The sequence below is a fragment of the Coturnix japonica genome, chromosome 1, assembly GCF_001577835.2.
Source record: "Coturnix japonica isolate 7356 chromosome 1, Coturnix japonica 2.1, whole genome shotgun sequence".
NCBI lineage: Eukaryota > Metazoa > Chordata > Aves > Galliformes > Phasianidae > Coturnix > Coturnix japonica.
The window spans coordinates 103,769,663-103,793,832 of record NC_029516.1 but is presented as its reverse complement, the minus strand read 5'-3'; the positions used below and the strand labels follow the sequence as shown (position 1 = coordinate 103,793,832).

The 24,170-nt window shown below is 36.3% G+C and overlaps 1 protein-coding gene across 19 annotated transcripts in view; it reads right to left on the bottom strand.

Annotated features, from left to right (window-relative positions):
• The window catches only part of DMD (dystrophin), a 1,014,969-nt gene that overhangs the window by 284,655 nt on the left and 706,144 nt on the right, over window positions 1-24,170 (bottom strand). For all 19 annotated transcript variants that reach the window (XM_015884249.2, XM_015884262.2, XM_032449414.1 and 16 more), the window contains one exon: window positions 23,453-23,688. In XM_015884249.2, the coding sequence (XP_015739735.2) occupies window positions 23,453-23,688 (236 nt within the window). The remainder of the gene's footprint in view (window positions 1-23,452; window positions 23,689-24,170) is intronic.

The following is a 24,170-nucleotide window of genomic DNA, read 5'->3' as shown; positions in this document are numbered from 1 at the left end:
AAGAGCTAAATCCTGGAAGGACTCCAGACTTAGGTCACTGGCTTTCTGCAAATACCAGCCCACAAAAACTAGGAGGTATTTTACAGTCTATGCTGCTGAAAAAATATATCTATCTTGGCAAATCTTTCTTGTTCAACTTTTTGACCTTAATCCTTCTACTCACTTAGAAATTATCACCTATGAAAAGACCCCCCTTTCAATGGCTTCTTCCACCAGATAAAAAAAATAATAATAAAATTACTTATTTATTTTGAGAACTGTAAGTGAAGGCAAGCAACTCTGTCATCAGCAATGAAATAGAACAAGAAAACAAAGTTTAGGAAGGTATTATTTCTGTTGTTTCTGCTTTATTCCTATAGAGTATACTTTTAAATAGCTTCATTCCAAATACTGAAAAATGCAAAGGTGTATACTATAGTCATTCTCCAAGAGAGTTGAAGGACTCTCTAAAAACATGCCCAAGGACCATAAAAACTGGACTGGACAACTGTGCTAAGAAGTAAAAGAGAAACATTACAAAAGCAGAACAGATGCCATTACCACATATCCCTGAAGAACCAGATAAAAGCAACAACAGTTTATTTATCTATGACAGTATAATATATTCTTGTTAATAATCAAGTAAAACGAAACTGTGAAGCACTGACAAGTTTGAATACTATGCCTCAGCTTGTCCAAATAGTCTGCCAGACATTTTCTTAGAACAGCTAGTGGAGAATACATAGGCATCAGTGGTTGATACTTTCACATCTGTACTGCAGTACTAGTGCTGCCATGCCAGCTTGCTGCCATGACACTCCTCTTGCTTTCAGTCTGTCTCATGCTGGTAAGTTCAGAAGTAAAATGGCCCCTGCTGTAACAGAAAAACAGCAGCAAGCTGCCAAAGAAAGCACAAAATGTCTGGACTGCTTTACTGAAGATGGGTACAGAAAGAATGGAGGATGACAGCCATTAACACAGGGGTACCTGAACTCACATACATGTCATTTTGAAATCTGAGATAGAATGCCAAAGAAGAGCAAACACCAGTAACAGTCACATGGAATATTATAAACACTGTGGTAATAGTGAAGATGTGTAGTTTTAATTTATTTTTTAAAACAGATTCTTGGCAGTGGAACAGTTGTTGGGATTTCATCTTTACTATTCTTTTTCAGGGTAGATCTAAATCAGGCTGCTTTAACTTCCTTGAATGTAAGCTTGTGTTCCTCAAAATGTAAAAAACCAACAACAAAACACACACACAAATGAAAGTAGTTTCAAAATCTTAAATGATTTTACCCAGTTGGTAAAGTTTTAGACTTCTTTCACTGGTGCAGATGTGCTGGCACTAAGAGATAACAAATGCTCAGAACTGATTCACTATGTATGCGAAGGTAGTTCCCTAGAGAAAAGATGGTTGGTTGTATTCTACCATCACTGTAGATCAAAGAAAAACATTTCAAACCATCTTTCACAGCATGAGACATAGCATATGGAAATCAGATCAGCCAGGTTCCTCCTTGGGAGGACAATTCCCTGTCATAAACAACTGAAGTCACATAAGATGTACACGAGGAGAGATTTTTATACATTCATCCAATTGTATGTAATTTCTGGCTGATGGCACATTTATTGCACTACCTCTAAACTGCAACTCTATTTGCAAACTAATAATTACTTAAACCTGTAATAGCCAGAAAGTGTGTTCATATTCATTACTCACATAGCACAACAAAACCACCTCCTGCCACACCTGCAGGGTGTGGCACTGCATGTCCAGCTGGGGCTGCCTGGAGCCTGGTATATCACTGCAGGCTGGGCACAAGCCCTGTGAAAAGGGGAGCAGCAGTCCATGCCCCTCTCCCATCCATCCTACCCTAACAGCCAGTTGCAGCTGCACTTATCCAGGGAGGCTGCATGCTTCAGGCTCAGAACAAGTGCACAAAGGCAGCTCAGCATGAAGCTGCCAACCTGGGAACACAACTCTGTGGGTCCAAACACCTGGGGAAGGAAACACAGAGTTCATGGGTGAGAGGTGGCTAGGGAATAGGAATGAGTGTGAACAGCAGGAGAGGAGCATGAGTGGGAGTGATGAAGGCCTAGGAAAAGCAGTGATATGCAAGAGAGCAAATAACTAATACTTGAGCTGTGCACTCTGGAAAGGCAGTCAATTGTCAATTACCTATGGATGATTTAACCTAAATTCTGGATTAAATACCGCATGGGGCAGAGACACTAAAGCTGCTTCAGTAAAGAACAAGCTTAGGTCAGACAGACTTAACTAATACAAGCAGAGCACTGTATGAACACAGACAGCTAATTTCTGGGGCCAGCTCAGCAGTACGGTGCCTTTCAGGAGCAGCCTGAGTTAATGAGACCTGATGAGTCTCAACTGACTGAATGCAGAACCACTTAACCAATCCTGCATCTGCTCCCCAGCTATATCTTATTTAAAACAGCTGCAAGGAGCCTATCTGTAATCAAGGCACCTCCACAATACTGCAGTACTACTAGCATCTGTGTATGTATGTGGGCACCCAAGAGAGAAAGGGGTAAGACTCAATGATTGCTTTCTTTTCTTAAAGCACAACAATTGGGATAGTCTAAGGATAGAGCACTAACAGTCCTTCATGACTTAATGTTAAACATATTTCCAACTATTCATATTAAAAGGATATTTTCCAATGCGTGTTCAATATTTCAAATTCTATGTCACTGCTTAACTATTGCTTAGAAATTGATGTCACCAAGTCTTCTAGCTACCTGCTGATATTCTGTTGTTGCTCCTCACTACATCTTCCATCAGAAAAAAAAAAATAAAAAAATACACATACATAAAATATGTATCTAAAATGTATTTATGTATACACACACTGACAAATGGATAAATATGGGTAATGTGCATCAGTAGACAATATCTTGATAGGAAACAAGACCCATCACAGAGAGCCTGAATAGCTTTCCGTACTATCACCTACTGTTTGTTACTCCACCATCAGGAAGCAGCTTCAAACCTATTGCTTATTTCTCCTCTGCAACATTGTCCAAAACCAAGACCATTCCTGCAGATGCTCCAAAGTTTATAATCCCTTTTTTGTCACATTTTTAAACAACAAAATATAACTATTGCTGAAACTTTTGACATGCTAGTCTGAAAAACAAAGTTTGTTCCAGCGCTAATCCTTGCACTAACAGCTTCAAGGCCTACAGTCTGTGTGTGAAAGAAAATAGACCAGTATTAATTTTTCTAAAGATAGAACACAATTTTTACCTGATGAGTATGAATTAATATGTGACAACTCGTGAATTTTAGTTGTAATACTTGAAACTTGCTTGAGCATCCTAATAGTCTTTCATAGTTACCTTTGAGAACCTGAAATGGATGAGGATAGTTTACTTTGAAAAAAGGAAAGGTAGCTCTTTAGAAATAGCCAGGAAATTTCTGATGAATTATTCTGAGTCCTGTTCTAGAATATATTATCTCTCAAGTGATCTATGAGCAATGGGGGGAAAAAAAAAAAAAAAAGTAACATACTCCAGATTATCAATAATTAGTAATAATCAATCCACTGAATTTCCTCTCATCTTACATGTAAGATTCACCAATGGTGACAAAGTAATGTCTGATGCTCTTAGCAAGGTTTCTGAAACTGCCCACATGACATTAACACAAGGCTAGGATTTATTTATTTATTTGTTTATTTTATTCAAAGGGAAATTCTCATGGAAACTCACTGAAAAGCATAACTTAAATGAAATGCTATATGAAAAGGCAATACTCTGTGTGGCTACACAGAGATTTGTCCTATGTCTGAAATTAATCACTAGGTTCATTATTTGCTTGGCTGATGAAACTGAAGGTACATTTAGTACATCCCCAGTGATACCAAACCAAACAGCTGCAACCACTTGGAAAGACAAGAACAATTCAAAGCAGACTCAAAAACCTGAGAATTCAATTCAATAAATGCAAAGCATTCAAATAACTAGCTGAATAAACTGGATGAACATAGGAATGGGTTTCAAATGACTGGACAGATGGTCCAAAGTCTAAAAACAAGGAAAGAAATTAGAAAAAACAAACAAAAAACAACCCAGGATTTGCTTGTCTTGAGAAGATTGAACTGAACTCATATCAGCCTTCAAATATATAAGGCTATTGCTCTGAGAAGGAGAAAAAGCTGTTCTCAATTTCCATTGTGGTAACATAATTAGCCTAAATTGGAGTAGGAGATATTAAGGGTGGAGAAAAACATCTTTTGAACTGAAAAGATTGCAAAGCAGTGTAATAAAATTTCTGCAAAGTTACAGAAGTCCTGACTTAAAGAGCAGATTAGAAAGAAATTGGTCAGAAATTATTTAAGTCTAATTGGTCCTGCCTGAGGCAAAAATCTGGACTGCACAGACTTTCAGATCTCCTTCAAGATCTATTTATTACACCTATCATTTCTTCTTGTCAAAAAACAAACAAACAAACAAACAAACAAACCTTACACAAAACAGAATAACTACAGAGCCCTGTGATAACCAAGAGCAATACTTTGCACAGAACTTCATAGGTTATTTTGCATAAAAATATAATCAATTGCATTTCCTATAACTAGCACATTTTCAACTTTTAATTACTTACAATAGAGAAAAATAAGAAGGAGAGAATGAGAAACAGTGCCTGAAGACTAACTGACTACATTAGAAAAATACCACTTACTAAATGATTACCCCTGAGTTAGATTACTGCTATTGAAAATTGGTCTCTCTTTGTCACTGAAGTTTCTTACAGTATGATATTTTTATTGGAATGACAGTGGAAAATAGCTGTGTAACACTTCCTCTTCTTTGTTTTTTCTTCTACTGAAAACCGCTGGCCTCAATTTCTTATCTAAGATTTACAGAGCTTGCTTTAACTGGCATAAAAGGTTCCTCATGGGGCAAAATAGTGCACGAGCATATAGTGAATGCTGCCGTGCATCAGAAAGTATCTCAGATTAATTATGTAATCACAGCAAATTCCAATAATTAACCTAGCATTGATATTCCAGATAAAGAATATGATGAGCCTGTGATCAGGAGTAACTGAAGAGAGAGATTAGAGACACAGCAATGTCAGAAAGTGACAGTAATGAAAGGATTCAATCACTAGCAATGTGATACCAAAACTGATAACTATATGCCTACATGCTTGTCTGCGTTCCCCATCTGGGAACAGTTGGTAAAAACCACTCTGAACAATGAAATTAACACCTCCTATTGTATGTCTTGAATGAGCTGAAATAGCTTGTTGTTGAAGGAAATCCTGGGTTTATTCGGAGAAGTCAACAAGCATACGGACACAGATGATTTGGCTCATACAGGACATGTACACATCTGGAAAAAATTGAGAAAGTGTCTAAAAAAAGTTTTAAGGAACTTGGCAATATTACATAAAAAGAAAGTTTCTCTAACTTAATTGGCTGAAAGACAAGTAAGAAAAGATAGGCCCATACTCCATTCTTGTAATTGAAATTCGTTTAGAGCAGATGAAAGGCAAGATTTATTTTCATAGCAGATAGTAACTATCTGGGATTTGCCACCACATGGTATGGTAGTACAAAAAAATCAGCAGTGTCAGAAAGGGGTTAGATAACTTGGACAACAGCTAGATAAACAGGTAATGCAACAAGGAATAGGCAGTAATGTGTCTTCTGATATCCCTAATCTGACAACAATACATGCTGAAGGTGGGTGACAGGGGTGTAAGGGAGTACCACAGCAAGAAGGAAGGCTGGAGCACTCTCCCTGCATGGCCTGGACTAGTATACCACCAGACACACTTAGCTTAGCAATGATGAACACCGGTTTGATCTTGTGAGGCAATTCTCATGTCTCAACTGTAGTGAGACATAATTCTGATCCCTTTGAAAAACCTACTTATTCTTTTACTTTTTGTAGGTATGTAACATATCAGTTCTGCAACTTAAAACAATGAATGTCCTCCAGCAGACAAAGTTGAGAGAAACTGGTAACATTTTTAAACGTAACGTTCAAATTCATGCCAAATCCAAATCATCCAAATTCATGCCAAATCCTGTGTAATATGTTCCATTCTTTCCCCAAATTACACAGAAATCTGTAGTGTTAGGAATAGATCTCTTTTTGTAGTAAACAGGAAAAGAGCTTGGTACATTACTATGTTAGCATAATATATTATTTATGTTATTAATCTATATATTTTTTGCTGCTGATAAAAAGCCCCTCTAAATACTTGACTTTTTATCTAAATAAAAAAAGGAAATAATTAATAAACATGGTATGTATTAAAATGTCTTCCATGTCTCTATAATATTCCAATTATTAAGTCATCACAATTTTCCACTGAAGTAAAAAAGTTTAAACAAGTTGACAAGGTTGACGCAACACGAACGTTTCAGCTGAAAATCCAACTCTATCTCTCTCTAGGGATTAAAAGGGTACAAATCCTCTGTGCTTCAACAGATTGCTCCCAAATGGAGCAAGGGAAAACCAGAGATTAATCTCTAACTTCTCAAATCATGCTACAGATGCAGTCCTTCTCAGACAGCACAACAGAAATATCCTCACTAAGCCAGGATGGCTTGGAAGAGAACACAGATCAAAATGACTGAACCCATTCAGTAATGGGTAAAGGCAAACTTAGGAATTACAAAAGTCTTAAACCATGTTTGAAAATCAACTTGTAAGAATAATGGAAAAGCAGAAAAAAATACGTAAGCACATGCTCAGCTCTTACAGAAGGTGCTTTACACCCAGCCCCTTCTTATTTGTACTCCCTAAATATTAAATACCACACCCTTTGTGTCGTTCCTTAGAAGCAGAATATTACTTCCTTTCTGACGAAGAGCTTTGTAGCAGACAAGACATGCACATTCTCTTATTAACTGACTTGAAATTCTTCTTCATCACCCTTGAACTGTACAAAGAAGCCATTATCACCAAATTACAGTCTGCAAAATACATGGAATAAAAACTCAGGTGATTTGGATTGAGACAAAACAATATATTATATGCACAATGTATGTTGAGAGTTATATTAAACCAAGTTGTGAGGAAAGTCACATATCTTCTTCTTCTCTTGGCTGTCACTTTATCTATTTCCCATGCTCAATTACCTCTGCACAAACCCAGGAGGTGTTTGCAATGTAGTTACATTTCATTCTTGATTGAATTTACACTGAAAGTTTCCCTCATATTACGCATACATATGATTTTGCATTTTATCATCAATTTAAAATCCTCCAGAACCTCATGCAATACATTAGAAAACAAATCTTATAGCAACATTTTTATTTTTTTAAATGATTTTTTATAGACATAAGTACAAAAGACTGAGGTTCAAGAGTCCTTTCTGCATTACTTATTCCTGAAAAGAACATAATTATAATACATTGTGCATATTTCCTGCCCTTTTGAAACAGTGCTCCTACACAGCAGTTGCAAGTAGATTAATGCCAGAACAGATAACAGCCTGCTTTTTGATGGCCAAATGGTTAAATGGTTTGGAAATCTCAGATAACACATCTAACATTTCAGCAGCAAGAAACATACAATCATTTTTGTTACAATCAGCACCAATTTTATGTTTAAAAATAAGAATTACGGATGATGCTGTCATTGCTCAGTGAGATATGCTAGGAATTTTACTGCAGCTGAAATACGATCAAAATAAGTAAAGCAGTGCAGTTTTTTGTTGTTTTATTCTGTTAGTGATTTTACTCTTTGTTACTATTATCATTATTATTATTAATTATAGGATGATTAGTAATAATAATAGAATTAACAGTCTCTAAATAATTTGTAAAAACATATCCCTGCCCTGAACAGTTTAAAAGCTTTTTCCTTAAGAATAATTCTATGCAGGAAATCTCCATACTATCTGGCAAACCAAAACTGATAAGAAGAAATGGTAATAGAATGTACACCAGAGAGGATGAGGAAGATAGTAAACATCTCTGCATTTGAGTGATTACATTTAATGCTTGGTTTGTGGCACACTCTAATCCTATTTTTTTAGAGAAGGTATGTGTGTAAGTCACCAAGATTTGAGTGATGTTCTGGATGATTGCATTTTGTTCCCCTATTGTACATTCAAAGCACTGTATTACAAAAGGAAGATATAGGATTTTTTTTTAAACTTGATTCTTAAAAAGGCCAGCAAAATATAATCTGTAAAAACAGATCACCCCTTTCATTTTCATGTCCTTGGAAAAGTACGCCCGGAGTCTTGATGCATATCATTTATTTCTGTCTTCACTCTTCCATTCAGTTACTTAAATAAGTAACAACATTTTTAAGGCTTTACAAATAATTTCAGCATACTGAGTTTTCTTTGTATTGGATTTATATGGTAAAGTTTTGGCAGTGTAAGGGCTGCCTGAGTGTCCTCTGTAGCAGGAGGTGCTCCAGGCACTGAGCAGCAGTTCCCTGCAGCCCAGGAGAGGCCCACAGAGGAGCAGGCCATCCTCCTGCAGCCCATGGGGCACTGCATGGAGCAGATCTCCATGTGCAGCCATGGGGTAGCCCATTGTGCAGCAGTGGATTAGGCCTGAAGTCAACACAACCCATGGATACCCCCAGAGGAGCAGCCCATAGGGAATGGCCTGCAGTGGGGCAGGAGGGCTGGGAGAGCTGCTGCCCGTGGGGACCTGTGTGAAGCAGTGCCCAAAGGGTGGACCCTGTGGTACAAAGCTGTGCTGGGTCAGTGTTGGGAGAGCTGCAGCCTGTGGAAGTCCACACAGAATCAGTTTTGGAAGGACAGCATCCCATGAGAGAGATCCACGTAGAGCAGGGGCAGAGAGTGGTCATGGAGGAGCAGCACAGACAAGGCATTATGAACTGACTGCAGCTCTCTTTTCTAATTCTCCTGTTCTATTAGTGGTGGGCAGGAGTAGGTCAAAAATAGTTAATAATGAAAGGTGTTTGGGCTTTGTTTTAGTTCTCACTGCTCTAGTCTGTTCATAATAGGCAATAAATTACATCACCCTATTTGAGTCTGTTTTGCCTGCGATGGTAATTATTGAGTGATCTCCCTTCCTTACCTAAACCCATGAGCTTTTCTCACTGCATCTTCTTTACCTGTTCCCTTCTACCCAGAGCTTCAAGGATAGGAGTGTAAATTCACAGAATCACAGAATCATAGGGGTTGGAAGGGACCTCTGGAGATCAAGTCCAACCCCCCTGCTAAAGCAGGTTCCCTACACCAGGCTGCACAGGTAGACGTCCAGACTGATCTTGAATATCTCCAGAGAAGGACTCCACCACCTCCCTGGGCAGCCTGTTCCAGTGCTCTGTCACCCTCACTGTAAAGACGTTCTTGCGCACATTTGTGTGGAACTTCCTATGCTCCAGTTTCAGTCATTTCTCCTTGTCCTGACTCCACCCACTGCTGAAAAATGTCTGGTCTCTCCGCTTTGCCCCCCACAAACTTTAGGTATTTATAGATCTGCATCAGATCCCTGCTCATCCTTCTTTTCTCGAGGCTAAACAGATCCAGGTCACGTAGCCTTTTTTCACAGGGGAGATGCTCCGGGCCCTTCACAGTCTTTGTGGCCCTCTGTTGAACTATTTCCAAGAGATCTCTGTCATTTTTGTACTGGGGAGCACAGAACTGGACACAGTACTCCAGACGAGGCCTTACCAGGGCAGAGTAGAGGGGGAGGATCACCTCCCTCGACCTGCTGGCCATGCTTTTTTTAATGAACCCCAGAATGCCATTGGCCTTTTTGGCCACCAGGGCACACTGCTGGCTCATGGCCAACCTGTTGTCCACCAGGACACCTAGGTCCCTCTCTGCAGAGCTCTTCTCTAGGAGGTCATCACCCAACCTGTACTGGTGTATGTGATTATTCCTCCCTAGGTACAAGACTCTACACTTGCTTTTGTTAAACCCCATCTGATTTCTTACCACTCAGCTCTCCATCCCATCCAGGTCTTGCTGAATGGCAACACAGCCTTCAGGTGTGTCAGCCAATCCTCCCAACTTTGTATCATCAGCAAACTTACTGAGGGTGGCCACTATCCTCTCGTCAATTTCATTGATGAAGATGCTGAACAAGACTAGACCCAGCACCAACCCCCAGGGAACACCGCTAGTTACAGGTCTCCAACCAGACCCTGCACTGCCAATGACGACCCTGTGTGCTCTGCCAGTCAGCCAGTTCTCAACCCACCTCACTGACCACTCATCTATCCCACTCTTCCTCAGCTTTGTTGTGGAATGTTGTGGGAGACAGTATCAAATGTCTTGCTGAAATCAAGGCAGACTACATCCACCACTCTCCCCCCATCCACCCAGCCAGTGACAACATCATAGAAGGCTACCAGGTTGGTCTTGGTTGTATTCAACCAAATATCTTTCATAGAATGCTTTATTTTAATAATGTTTTGGGGGCAACTTCAACCATTATTTCAAAATGACAGTTGTTTTCATTAAACTGTATCAAACTGAGAAAGAGTACTTTAGAATTACTGCGCTGTGTAGCCATTCCCATCTTTTATTTTCTAGAGCACACTTCGGTGCAAACCATAAAATAGGTAGTAAAACTAAAATCTTGTTGTAACATATAACCTTTACCTATTTCAGAAATTATTTCAGCATTATTTATTTCAGTAATTCTCTTGCTTTTTTTTTTGGTTGTTTTTTATTTTTATTTTTAGTTTTATTTTTAGTTTTATTTTTAGTTTTATTTTTTTCACAGGCTGCTGCTGAGCAACAATATGTAAAAGAGAATTCTCACAGGAACAGGAATCCTCTATACTCTGTCACCTTCCTGCACACCCACCAATGAAGAAACTCAAAGAGGTTTGGAAAAGGAAGGGAGAAACTATGGAGATGGACTGAAATGAAGTGAGAATGCCTCAAAGGAGAAGAATTAGTAGCAAAACATTAAAAGAAAAAGATAATCATTTTCAGTTGAGTATTGGGAAAAAGTGCTTGTTTTCACACTATTTTTAACAATCCATTACAATTCTTTTGATGTATAGGAAACTGAAAATTGAGTCCTGCTGTTCATTCTTTTCTTTTCTGAGATAGTATTGGAAAAAAAGAAATAAAATGCTGTTTAGACATTTTTTTTGTGTGTGCTGGAAATGATAATTATAGTGAAAACTTCTCATTATGCAATGACAGTAGAAGGATAGAAAGTTGAAAATGATCTGATTATTAATCATCATAACCTAAAAGGCTCTTTACCCATCGTTCCAAAAAGGCTGAAGAATCATTTATCCTATACACTGTTAAGCAGCATCCCTGAACATCAGTCCTACAGCAAAGCCTGAACAGACTGCCCATGCACTTTGGAATCGGGCATGAAGTGAAATACGTGGTCAAGAGAAAACATTTTCTGTGTTCCTATGGTGGGAAAATAAATCAAGACAAAATGAAAGAAAATAAAACAAAAAAACCCCACACCATTTTCTTGCAAGAAAAAATACTTCTAAACTAAGAGGTCTCCAAAGGTTCTCAAGTTACTTTAGTTAAGATTTGTGATTTTAAGATTGCTTATTGAAAGAATTTCAAAGGAATTAGTTTAATGAGTACCCAAGGAAATTAGAAGTCATGTGCACAACGTTCTTAGACTCCACAGACAATTCTGGCTTCTGTATAAATCATTCTAATGATTGAAGATAATGTAATTTTATAGAAAAATACTCACCATCATACAAAATGTAATAACTCTTACCATAAAAAGAATTATTGAAAAATAATTTCATGAAAAATAGAAACTAATATACAGAATGAACCAACATGACTGAATAAAGGAAGTTTCATCATGCATGATCTTTTATCTCAGACACTAACCAGAAATTTTAGAAGAATGATACTTGTTAGACAGCAGCCTATAAAGATGAGTAAAGTTTAACCTCCTCATCAGTGTGAATAATTCCTCACCTAACAACTGTTGTTATTTAGCAGTAGGGAGTGAGGGAGAGAAACTTACTGACATATATTTGCATAGTCTCATCTAGATATAAAACAAGGATGTATGTATCTTACAAATATTCCTCCTTCACTAAGTTATAACACTTCATCAATATGGATCTTTATATAACTATGTCTGAAAGGAGACAAACTAACCCTCTTGCAAACTCTTCCATTTTAACATTTAACATACTAATTTCCTGTTCTTCCTACACCTTACTTTTCACCAACAGTTCACCCATCTTTTATGTCTTTTCTTAGCCACAGCCACAAGACTTGTGATACAATTAAAGCTTCTTTTTCCCCAACATGCAATAATGATCCAAGTCTTGATCAAAACTGCTTATAAATAAGCACTTTTTTCTCCATCTACATATCTTACGCTACCATAATTTAAATGTACAAAACCACACATGATTTTTCGGCACACCATTTTCTCTCTCAGTTAATCCTATTAGCAGCACCTGTAGTGGATTATTATTGCAGATACGCATAGTTCTGGAACAAGCACTCTATTACAGGTAAGCAGAAGTGCCATTTTTGAGTTTCCAACATTAGAATAATATGATATGATGCATCTTACAAGCATCTGTCAGAAAGGTCAGTTGACTCTGCTCATCCTCACTGCAGCTTCCACTGCATTCAAAGCACCTCTCCCTGACTTGCACTAATGTACATAAAAGATCCTCGTTAGTAAATTAGTACTAAGCTTACTAATTTGCTTTCCTCTAAATCAATCCAAGAATATTTACACGAAAGGAAAATCTGAGATGGTTTATTTTGTTAACCGATTCACAGCAGTTGATTTTAAACTCTGAGTTAGAATCTAGTACCTGCAGAAACAATCTTACTCACTAGCACCTGTACTGTTGTACTTTATCATATGCTTTAATAACAACTTTGGAAAATAAAAATAAAAATAAAAATAAAAATAAAAATAAAAATAAAAATAAAAAACCCCACTTGAAAACACAGTAAAAACAAATAAGGAAATAATTGTTATTGTTTCTGATGCACCACTGTTTCTCTGATGAGCTGAATCCTGCATCTGAATGTCATTATAGGAATGTGTCAAATATAGCAGTTTTCATCACAGAAATATTATGCCATATGGGCCACATATGAAGAGGTAGAAGGGTTTATAAGAACAGTTAAAAAAGCTATCAGTGCTGATCGTGATGCACAGTAGGATTTTAAGACACAGTGGTAAGATGTCACAAAGGAACTCAGTCCCATTCATATGGTCAAACATATGTTTAAAGGTTGGACATTTACACCGAGTTCTAGTGCCACACCATGCCACCTTCAAAACTGTCTGTTTGAATAAATGATTCTGCGACATACACAGTTAGACATCTCTGGCAACTCACAATAGGCCAAAAACCATCATTGTTCCCCACAAGCAGAAAAATGTTAAATTTCATCTTCTGTTTATGATATCTTTCTTTTACTTTCCTTGGTGCAAATACTTAACAGATGTTTCTCCAAACAACATGAAACAAACATGAAAAAAATAAGATATTTCTGTTACTTCAGAACCATTTTTTTCCCCAAAACATTATAAGCTGTTTCTACTCCAATTAGAAGTGCTCATCTTACTTTTTTTTCAGAGAAAGAGTGACAAACTGTTCTGTTAAAGCATCAAAAAAGGTCACTTGGAATATGAAAATACAATTTTTTTGTTTCACTATTTCTAATATTAGGACTTTTTTTTTTTTTTTTTTTTTGGTTTTTTTTTTTTTTTTTTTTACTTCAAAAATCTAACAAAACTACAACCTGGGCCTATGTTATTCAGGAGTGACAAAGGAGACAGGTAGATGAGGCAGAGAAAAATCAGCATGTTTTTCATTGTTCTGAAGGAGTCATGTAGGTCTGGACATTCAGGAGCTTATTTGTGCTATTGAAGGGTAGGAAGTAGCTCTTACACACTACTGGAAATCTGCTTTGTTTGCAGGATTATGTCATGAGTCTGACTCAGAGTATACAGAGTCACTGTGATGCTGATGGCATGTGCTGTCTCCTTCCAATTTTCCAGTAGGAAACTGCCCACCAGAAAGACTGGGATGAGTCAGACCAAGTGTAGGTATCTACATCAGAGCTTGTCATGCAGCATATATTGAGAAAAACAAGCCACACTTGGCAGTTATACCTTGATCTTGCCTAGTTATTTAAGCACATAAAAAAGAATGGCTGAATATTAAACATTTTTCTTGTTTTACAGGGGACTTTAGCTCATATTTTGTCACCTTGACTGGTCTTCCTACCTTTCATTGACCATTTCTTGTGGGAGCTTTTACAATAAGAAAAAAACCTGTCCTTAAGCCATATTTCTGGGAGCACCATGCAGCTTCAGCAATTGAATTTGTTTATTAGCATCTATCAGGAAAAATCTTCTTGACCAAATGTAGTGGAGAGTTACAGCATTTGAACTATATGAACCTCAGTTCACATAGTTCCATTTGTCTGGAAGATTTGACAAGTCCTGAAACATAGAAAGTTGGGAGCTCAGTGAGGTGACTAAACTGCTCACATTTGGCTGCACAAAATTTTTCATACAAGCAAAAGCACATGAACATTAGGGGTGCCATGGTGATAAGCTGAATTGAACTTTTAGCTCAATAAGAGCAGTGGTCCACAAAAGCAGCAAACCAGTTCCAGGAATTGATCTGTTACCATGCTTATTGTATTGGCTAGTTACAGAGACAGATGACAGGTCCAAGTAATGGCCCATATTTACTACAGAAACAGCTGTGTTTTTTAATTAAGTCCTTCAGAAATCAACTGTTTGAAGTACAGAGTTCTCTGGCTCAGTTCAAGAAAATGCTTTAAACTCTTCCTTCAGAGAAACATATAGTCGTACTTCATTTAATGGAATTACTTTCATATTTAAGACTCAAAGTGTTCTCAGTCATTTTCTTGGATTTCATTTCATTATTTTGTACAATAATGTACAAAAATAATATTTTGTCTATTTTGCCTGTAGATATGAACATTTGAGAACTTATTCTTACAGTACTGTTTTCGTATCAAACAAAACTAAAAACAAATAAAATTCTCCCCCACTGACTAGTGAAAAAAAACCCACAACCTAGTGTTTCTTCAACATATTGTTCATCACTAACAAAGGAAATTAGCTGTCAGAGGTGTTAAGCAAAATTAGATTTTATATCCTCATCTTCTGCATGCCAAAATTCAGCTTAGTAGAAACAAAAGCAGAATCTGTGATAAAAAGAAATGGACCAACAGGGACTCCAGTCAGGTGGGAACCAGACCAGCCAAATTCCAAAGAAGTGGGAAAGAATGTGAGGCAGCAGAGTGAAGATTACACAAATTCTGAATATGTCCCCCAAAATACCAACTTGCCAATACATGCAGCATCCAATTACTTCTATCCCTCCCCAGACCCACAGAAAGTTACTGTTTATTCATCTCAGATCTAATGATTTCCACCACTATGCCTAATGTTCAGTGAGTGGAGATTGGTATTCAAGACTATTATGTCCTTGAAAACAAATATGCCTTTATGCCACTATGGCTGTTATTATGATTTTCACCTTTGACTTACAAGTGGCTCTACATAAAATTTAAATATTTCAAAGGAGCCTTAGTGAGTTACTGGTTGTCTCTTCCTGGCATTCCATTGCACACCTGCTTTCTACATACAGCGGTTTTACTTACTTCACACAAATGTTATGAAACAATTTAAGCATCAGAAAACTCCCCATGAAAGCTTCTCTAAGTGCAAAAAATTATTACAGCATACTCGGAAAGGAGAAGAAGGAATTCCAAGAATTTGTTCTACTGCAATAGAAGTTAAGTCACTAGAAAGTAGTTATTTGACACATCCCACAGCTTAAAAAGCTAGTGAATTTTAGTAGAAACAATTCCTTCAGAGAGAAAGATGATAATGACACTGCTGGCTGCTCTGCCTCAAGAGGGAATTATCCATCTGCTAGCAAATCCCTGAATCTATACTATTAATAGGCAGTGTTTATAGAAGTAGCAAAACACCCTTGGCACAATGAGAAACCAACAGTGCATGTTTTGAGACAGTAGACTTTTTTAGTTAAAATTCTGAGATTGTTTTCTTTTTCTGTATAAGAGAACAGTGTTCCAAGATCAGCTTCATTAATAACTTCTGCTGGGACTTGATATTTTTATTTTCTGACAAAGGAAAACTTATTTCTTTGAGAAGAGCTCCATCTTTTCACAGACAAAATGAGTAAATATGAGTAAATATACAATCAGTCCTGCTAGTTTTAATTTGCATGTTATGATCACAGCTAGATTAGAACTTTATACATTGCACAGTCATTTAGAAACAGTATTTCCTGTAATTTCTAAATGAAGACAAAAACACTCATAGCTATTCCTGTTACTACTGCTAATAATGCATATTAACACGAATAGAAAAATACAGTGCCTTACCACTTGTGTAACTGTCAAATACAGACCCTCACTGCAGAATTTCACACAAAACGATTTGTCAAAATTGTATGAGGTCTTAGAACAAATCATAGTTGAAGTGGGAAGGCTGCAAAAGTGAAATAAAGGTGTATTCACCTTTCTTTAAAGCGTACTTCATTGAGAAGACATACAACACAGAACCTCGCTCTTTATAAATAGCACTGATGTATCATTACAGAATAATTTACACTGGAAGGGATCTTTAGAAATCATCTTGCCTAACTTATTTAGAGCTGAAATAGGACCAAATTCAGAAACACTTCAGGTCATACAGGGCCTTGTTCACTTTGCTGTTGAGTAACCCTAAGGATAGAGAATCCACAACCTCCCTGGACAGCCTATTGCGGTATTTTAGTGTCTTCATTGAGAACATGTTTTCTCCTAATATCTAATCCAAATTCCCTTTGCTGCATGGGTCCTATCACCTCTCAAGATTTTGCTGTGAACCTCTGCAAACTGCCATATGCAGCAATTAAGTCCCCTTGAACTCTCTCTTTCCCAGGCTGAGTAATCCCAGGCCCTTGGCCCCTCACACATCATGTGCCCTTGACCAGTGGCCAAGGACAAGACCTCCATATATTTCTTGTACAAAAGGAAGCCCAAAACTGGACAGAGCTCTTGAAATGTAGATTCACAGATGTTGATTAGAGAGGACTAATAACTTCCATCAGTGTTTTGGCTAGAATCTAATTACAAGCAGCCCAGAATACAGCTCAACTTTCTTTCCAACTGGACACACACAGAATTCATGGAGACTTACTCAGCTTTCGCACCTTCTGCCTTCTTGTAGAAGGCCAACTATTTTTTGTCTGAGTTGCACATACTGTCAGACTGCAAACATACACAGTAAAAGACTGATTTAGATAAAAGAGTAGGGGAGGTAGAGTCCAGTTATGATGGAATAGGTCATTCATATTTTTAAGATAGGTCAGATCTATATTTGTTATTGAAAAATGCAACCCTAGTGAAAAATGTGTACTTCTAATCCTCAACACAGAAATGCAATTGAAAATGAGTTTCTAGACTCTTGTCCCTTACCCACTGAAACTAACAGGATGCCAGCTGTACTAATCACAATAATTTATCTTTTCCTGCAAGCTTATTTCTCAGGAATTGGGGAAAAAAATTAAAATAAAAAAAAAATAAAAAAATCAGTTTATTTCACAATAGGCCAAGAAAAGCAATCAGAGGAAAGTTATCTTTTGGCACAATGGTATTCTTTGTTTGAGTAATGATTTGCAGCCTGACCAAAAACTAATTGAAAAATGATGAAAGTAACTCTTTTACATCAACGAGTTTAGTCTCAGACTCTTAGAGGTGAATTTTTTTATGTGCATCCTAGTGATTAACATTTAAGAGAAATAAGGAAATGGTTGTTAATCACTCTCCAAAATGCAGTGTTTAGACAGCTTTTTTGTTGTTGCAGAAAACAAATTTAGTCTCTGACATATCATAATGAGGCGGTCAAACTGTTTTAAAATATCAGCTGTCTTTATCTGCTACAAAGTATTAACAAAGATTCTCCTGACACAATTTTTGTATCCTTTGAGGTTCAATTTTCAGGCTAACAGAAGATTATATTTTTCTCCTCTCATTTCCCTTTCAAGACTCATTTCCAGGTGCTCTAGAGCATCCCACTTCATTTTCCACCCTTTAAGAGTAATCTTAAAAGGATGATGTATCTTCATTTTTCTACTTTCTACTAAAATAAAAATAATAATAATTGTTCAGTGCACAAATTTTGTAATTCAAACTTTATTTTAGTATTGCTCTACTCAGTAAAGAGTATTTTATTCATTCAGAATACTGAAATCATCCTTCCAGTACTTCTTATAAATTAGAATTAATTCTTTAAGAGCCTAAAAACACAACTATCTAAAATCAGAATTCTACTATGCTTCCAACGTTAAGCAGAAGAACACCACTCTAAAATATGCACAAAATTATGACAGTAATCTCACAAGTGAAAAATTATATGTGAAATTCATAGAATTAAAGAAGGTTTAAAACACCACAGAAGTCATAAAGACATCTCTGGAATTCTGCCAGTAAGGGAGGTTTACAAAATTACCAGTGAATTCAAGCATGCTGCACAAACATTTTCAGCTCTAGCTTAGGGATCTAGCTGTCTCTGATCCAACAGTTGTCTGGGGAGTGGCTCTAGCTTTGTTTTTATATGTATATGGAAAATCCTAGACAAGTTGAAGCTTCAAAAACAACCACCACAGTAGCATGACATCATGGAGGGAAGGATGGTGGAAAAATGCTCCTGAATCTGATTATGAAAATATGAACATTTTCCAACTTCCTAGCACCATACCTGGGCAATGGACTAGTAGTGAATTCCTCGCTTTAAGCATATCAGAATAAAATAATTGGAAAAAATTCAGCTCTAAGTGTAATATCTTCTATGATGTTCTTCTATAGTAGATATTTTCAAATGCAGATAAAGTATCTGAGGATGGATCTTTTCATGTCTATGTGACATGTATGAAAAATCTTCCAGTCTTCATAAGGGTAGCCAGAAAGTTAAGGACCTGACCTTATCTGTTGCTTTCACTTCTAATATGAATTATATAGACAGATGGAAAGGTAACATAGGCCTATTTAGAGGGTGCCAATTGCACCCTGTAACACAGAACTACAAGTTTTACTATGCTTTTGTAGAAGCAGAAAATAGATTTGGAAATCTGTATTTTTACCTGCACTTACACATATACACACATGCAGGCATACAGAAAGAAGTTGGAAAACAGTTTGGACAAAAGAAAATTACTATTCTTCTGATCTATCAGAATATTAACGTATGTACAAAGTTGAAGATGCACGGTATGTAACCAACAGGAAGGGATAGGTAAAACAAACTCAAACCTGACACTTCAGCCCACATTTGCCTGTCAATTTCATAGCTTATAAACCAGTATTATTCCTCTACAACTATGTTATTATCAACATCTGCACAAGATCTTCAGCTACTGAAATAATCAATTCAGTAATTAATAGTCAAAACAAACTCCTCATTCCAACTTTGTTTACTTCTTTAACAGATGGACAATCAAACCTACTTTTAGAATATTGACAGTTTAATTGAGTAGAAATAAACTACCTGATGAATTCTTTAGGATAACATAAATCATTTCCTAAGAGTATCTTCTTCTCTTCTTCCCTTAGGAGTCTTAGTAACTGGTTTGTCTATTGGTCTCACTCTAACACAGATAATTTCTTCAGAGAAATTTGCTTGGCCACCCCTAAAAGTGTAGACTAAACAAAGACTCTCGGAACCAAAAGCCTTAGGCAAATTCATCAGCAATGTCACATTATTATAATATTTCATACTACATAAAATTATAGTTTCAGCCACTACAGCTAAGAACCATGTTTTCAATAAGATGTGCTACAAGAAGTTTGCATGGAAAGCATGCAAAACCCATGGTTAAAATTCTAAATTTAAAGATATTATAGCAGTTGTTTTCTTTTAATGGAATTGCTGACTATCCTCCTGCTTTGCATAGAATACATGCTTCACTGTTTTCAGCAGAAATCTATCTACTCCCACTGCAAGTTTTCCTCAAAATATAATGATGCCAACGCAGAATTTCTGGCATCTTAGGTAAAGAAAGTTTTCACCTTTCTGTAACACAGCAAAACATAGTTTACTATCCTGTTCTTCTGTCTATATTTCCTCTTTTATGAAGAATCCTTACTTAAGCATCATATTTTAAAAATCTTATTTGCTGTAAAGTAAGGACAATGAAATTTAAATTAAAAAAAAAAAAAGTGTAAACTTAATTCTACCATGACCCTTGGCATACTATATATTGTTTTTTTCCTCTGAACTTCATTTATAGATGAAGGTAACCCAAGAAAAAATACACAAAGCTACTGTCAGCCTGCCTTAATACAGAGCACAGTATTCAAGCAGATGATTACAATAATCTTCCCCTAATGAACACATGGAACTGATGCTAACATTTTTTAACTACAAACTTTTCAATATCTGTTATTTTAATTACACAGAATGTATTGATATATGCAATCACAGACATAAAGTCAAACATAATACACTTGCATGAAAGAAATACCTACCACTCATTTGACAGAAAGATTAACCAGAGATGTCTGAAATGAACAGTCATTATCCTACTCATTTAGTTTGCCCATTTTACCATATAGAATGTTCACCGCTTAGCAGAATTTCAGTTGCTCCATTTCTTTCTTTAAAGGAAAGCTGTCACTAAAACATTTCCTTTTTAAAATGATTGTAATGTTTTGTTTTGTTTTGTTCCATAATCAACCTTTGTGCATGGTACTTTATTATCCAAACCATTTACACAGAAGTACCAATACACTGTGATCACTTCCAAACAGAGGTTCAAGTGGGGGCTAATGATGTCTTAAACTTTTATGGAGCAAAAATATGTCAGAGTTAGTGGTTGTGGTCTTGTGACACAATCAGAATGAAATGAACCTAACCAAAATACCCTCAGAGACTTAGCTTCAATAACATTACATGCTGCTGTGAAAGAAAGGACAACCTAAGGTCACTTACTTTTACCTGCACGGTTTAGAAAATGTCATGTTATATACGTTGCTAGGATATCAGACTTCTTTGCTTTTAAAATGTTTGCTTTGACATTTCAATTTCTTTTAACACATGAAGCTCTCTGTACTGAAAGAAACATGAAATGGAAACAAAACCCCAAAAAGATGAAGGGCTTGGTAGCTTACCAACAGTTCTGAATTCTAGGTGGATAACTTAAGATGCATTATAATAAAACAATTTCAGGAAGCATATGCCTTAATAATCATGAATTTTTCTAAGGGGGGTAGACAGCAGTGTTAAAATGATACTTTACACCTAAAGTAAAAAATCTGATTCACCAAACAAAACAAAATGTTGTCAATCAACTAAAACAAAATTCCTATTAGAGCTAACACTGCTCCCTGTGGAGGTATAACCAACTATCAAAGAAGATCACAATACAGTAGCATGACTTTCAATGACTTTTAAATCACAATCACAGCAGATGCATGACTATGCTCATTACACAATGTGCAGATTTTAGAAGGTAAGCACTACTTTCGGATTTCCAATTGAGATAACCTTTGTCATGACTTTTCACACATCCAACTTCATCAGCTCACTTACTGCCATAGATACCACACATGTTAGAAAGCAAGGGTTTTGGAGAGTGAAACCTAACATGTACAGTTTTGAAATTCCTGGCTAATACTGACTGTTAAACACTCACCTAGTAATTCAATGACAGATTTAAGAGCAGAATCAAAGTTTCTCTATATTTATCTCTGACTATTAAGTGGTGCCTTCTCTTCATGATCACTAGAGAAGTGGGAGCAAGTTAACAGAACTGCAGCCTATATTTAGACATTGATTCCTCCATTTCATCAGAGACTATATTAAATGTCACATTCTGTTGCACAGCCAATTAGAGAGGTAAACACACACAAAAAAGAGTTTTCCTGCTGGTTTTGTTACCAGCACAGCATGGGATTGAAAAAAGAGATGGTACCCAGCCAGGAAAACAAGTGAGAGGAAGACGACAATTGTGCTGACTTAACTAGCTTTTCAGCTTTGAGTTAAGATGAAAGGCAGATATAAATCAGACAGTTTTACAACATGTATAACATTATTGACAATTGTGGTTTTCAAGAGTTAATGGCATGAACACACATTTATGTAAAGGACATCTATGAAAGAAAAGTAGCTAAAGTTTTTGCCTGCCACAATAATAAGCTATAATGAAGCAAACGTAAGAAACCCAGATAATTCTGAACCGAGTGTTCTAGAATATAAAATTTTCAAGTAATTCTCAAGAAGATGGAAAGATAATGCACAGAGAATATTTCTTTAGCTCTTTTCAAATGACAAAGCAACTATTTTAATCTTGTAGCCTTACAGGAGATGCAGCAACTACCAATTACTAAAATACATACATCACTTGTAAAAGATGTTTCAATTAATAAAAGATTATATAATTAAACACAGCAAATATTATTAAACAGTGTGCTCTTTAAAAAACATGAAACAAACCTTTTACTGATGTAGAAAGTAAACTCAAATTCTCAAAAACAAAAAGTTTAAATTGACATATAAACAAAAGAAGTATAAGAAAACACAGAATAAATCCTACCAGACATCTGTGTATTTTAATATACACCCTTCCTATAACACTGCTTAGCATAGTTACAAGACAATATTTGTCCACCATTTCTCCTTCTATTTTTTACTTTAAGTAAAAAGAAAGAATGTCAATATCTTTCCTAAAATAAATCAGACTTCCTATTAGGAGAAGGAGGAAGCAAAAGAATGTTTTACAAACTAAATTCAGTTTAGAACAGAACTGAATGTAAATTTAACGTTGTAAAGTTTTGCACAGACAAGCCAAATCTTTCGTATTGAGCTATGCTAAATCTGGAAGGCAGGTAGTTAACTTTCAACTGTGTAACAACAAATTACAAGTAGTAATTACAAGAGTAGACAAGGTCAGTTTAGACTTTTTTGCTCTTGCACATGTATTTCCATATTATTTTTTGTGTGTTTTCAAAGATAAGTAAAATTGATGAAATTTTGCTGACAAAACACTTGTGTTAAAAAGCTGTTCTTTTCTTTAGGATGACTGACAAGCTTTTCATAAGCCAACAGCAGCAGGACAGAAGCTTCTCAAAAAGTCATGACAAAAACAATGCAAGAAAAGGTATGAAGTGGGGTATCTTTTCCCTTGGCAATCTGGAGTTTACTACATAACTCTCTCTTTCGCTTGTGGTTCATATTTCAACCACTACCATACATACTCTGTTATTATACCATCGGTACAAGCAACAGAAAGACAAAAAGATTTGCTGTAAGTAGCAGGGACACTATGAAAGGACAATTTTTTGTTTGTCAACTAATTATTTTAATATTTAAGCCAATAGCTATGAGATAAAGTAGCTTAAATAACCACCATATATACTGTAGCCTATCATCTCTTCCATATCCCTGTCTGAAATGATTTTATAAGGAATAAAGAACATGAGGATTTCAACTTGAAAAATCAGTGTTTCTCATACCTTTTGTTTGATGATCATGTCGTTGATATCATCAAGATCACCTACTGTCACTCTCTGAGCTTTTATCTCTCGATCCAGTCGAGAAAGCCAGTCAGTGAGTTCTGCCCATGCTTTATTGAAGTCAGCTAAGGCTGGAACCTCCAAAAGAACAGAAGATGGCATTTCTGGTGTGAAGCTAGTAGTTTCCTTGGTTACCCTGGTTTGTGTATCCACAGCAACAGTTTGACCAGAAGTTACTGAAAGAAAAAAAAAAAAAAAAAAAAAAAAAAGTACTGAATAAATGAATTATCATGTTTATTTCAGAACAGAATTTATGCATTAGAAAGGGATATACAGGAATAAGCTCACAGCTTTGCTCTTAAGTTTACTGGAAATATGAAAATTAAAGTTAAATGAATATATGAATTCATTTTTCCATAGTATTCCTACTATACCATATGCTTCACGTTCAGCAATCTCAGCATATTCAGATTTCATCCTGGGCCTTAGTAACACACAAAAAAATGTTTCTCAGTATAATGAGAACACTCACTCAAGGTCACTGTAAATTCTCTATACATGACTCATCTTCCAAAATCTAGTAGTGTGGTTGAGTAGGCTGTAGTATCTAGTTTATCACAGCACGACCACAAATCTAGAAACACATTTCATCTACAGTCGCCAGCTTCCCTGTAGCTATGAATTTGTCTCAGTGACAATCATCTTCTTACTTTCTGAC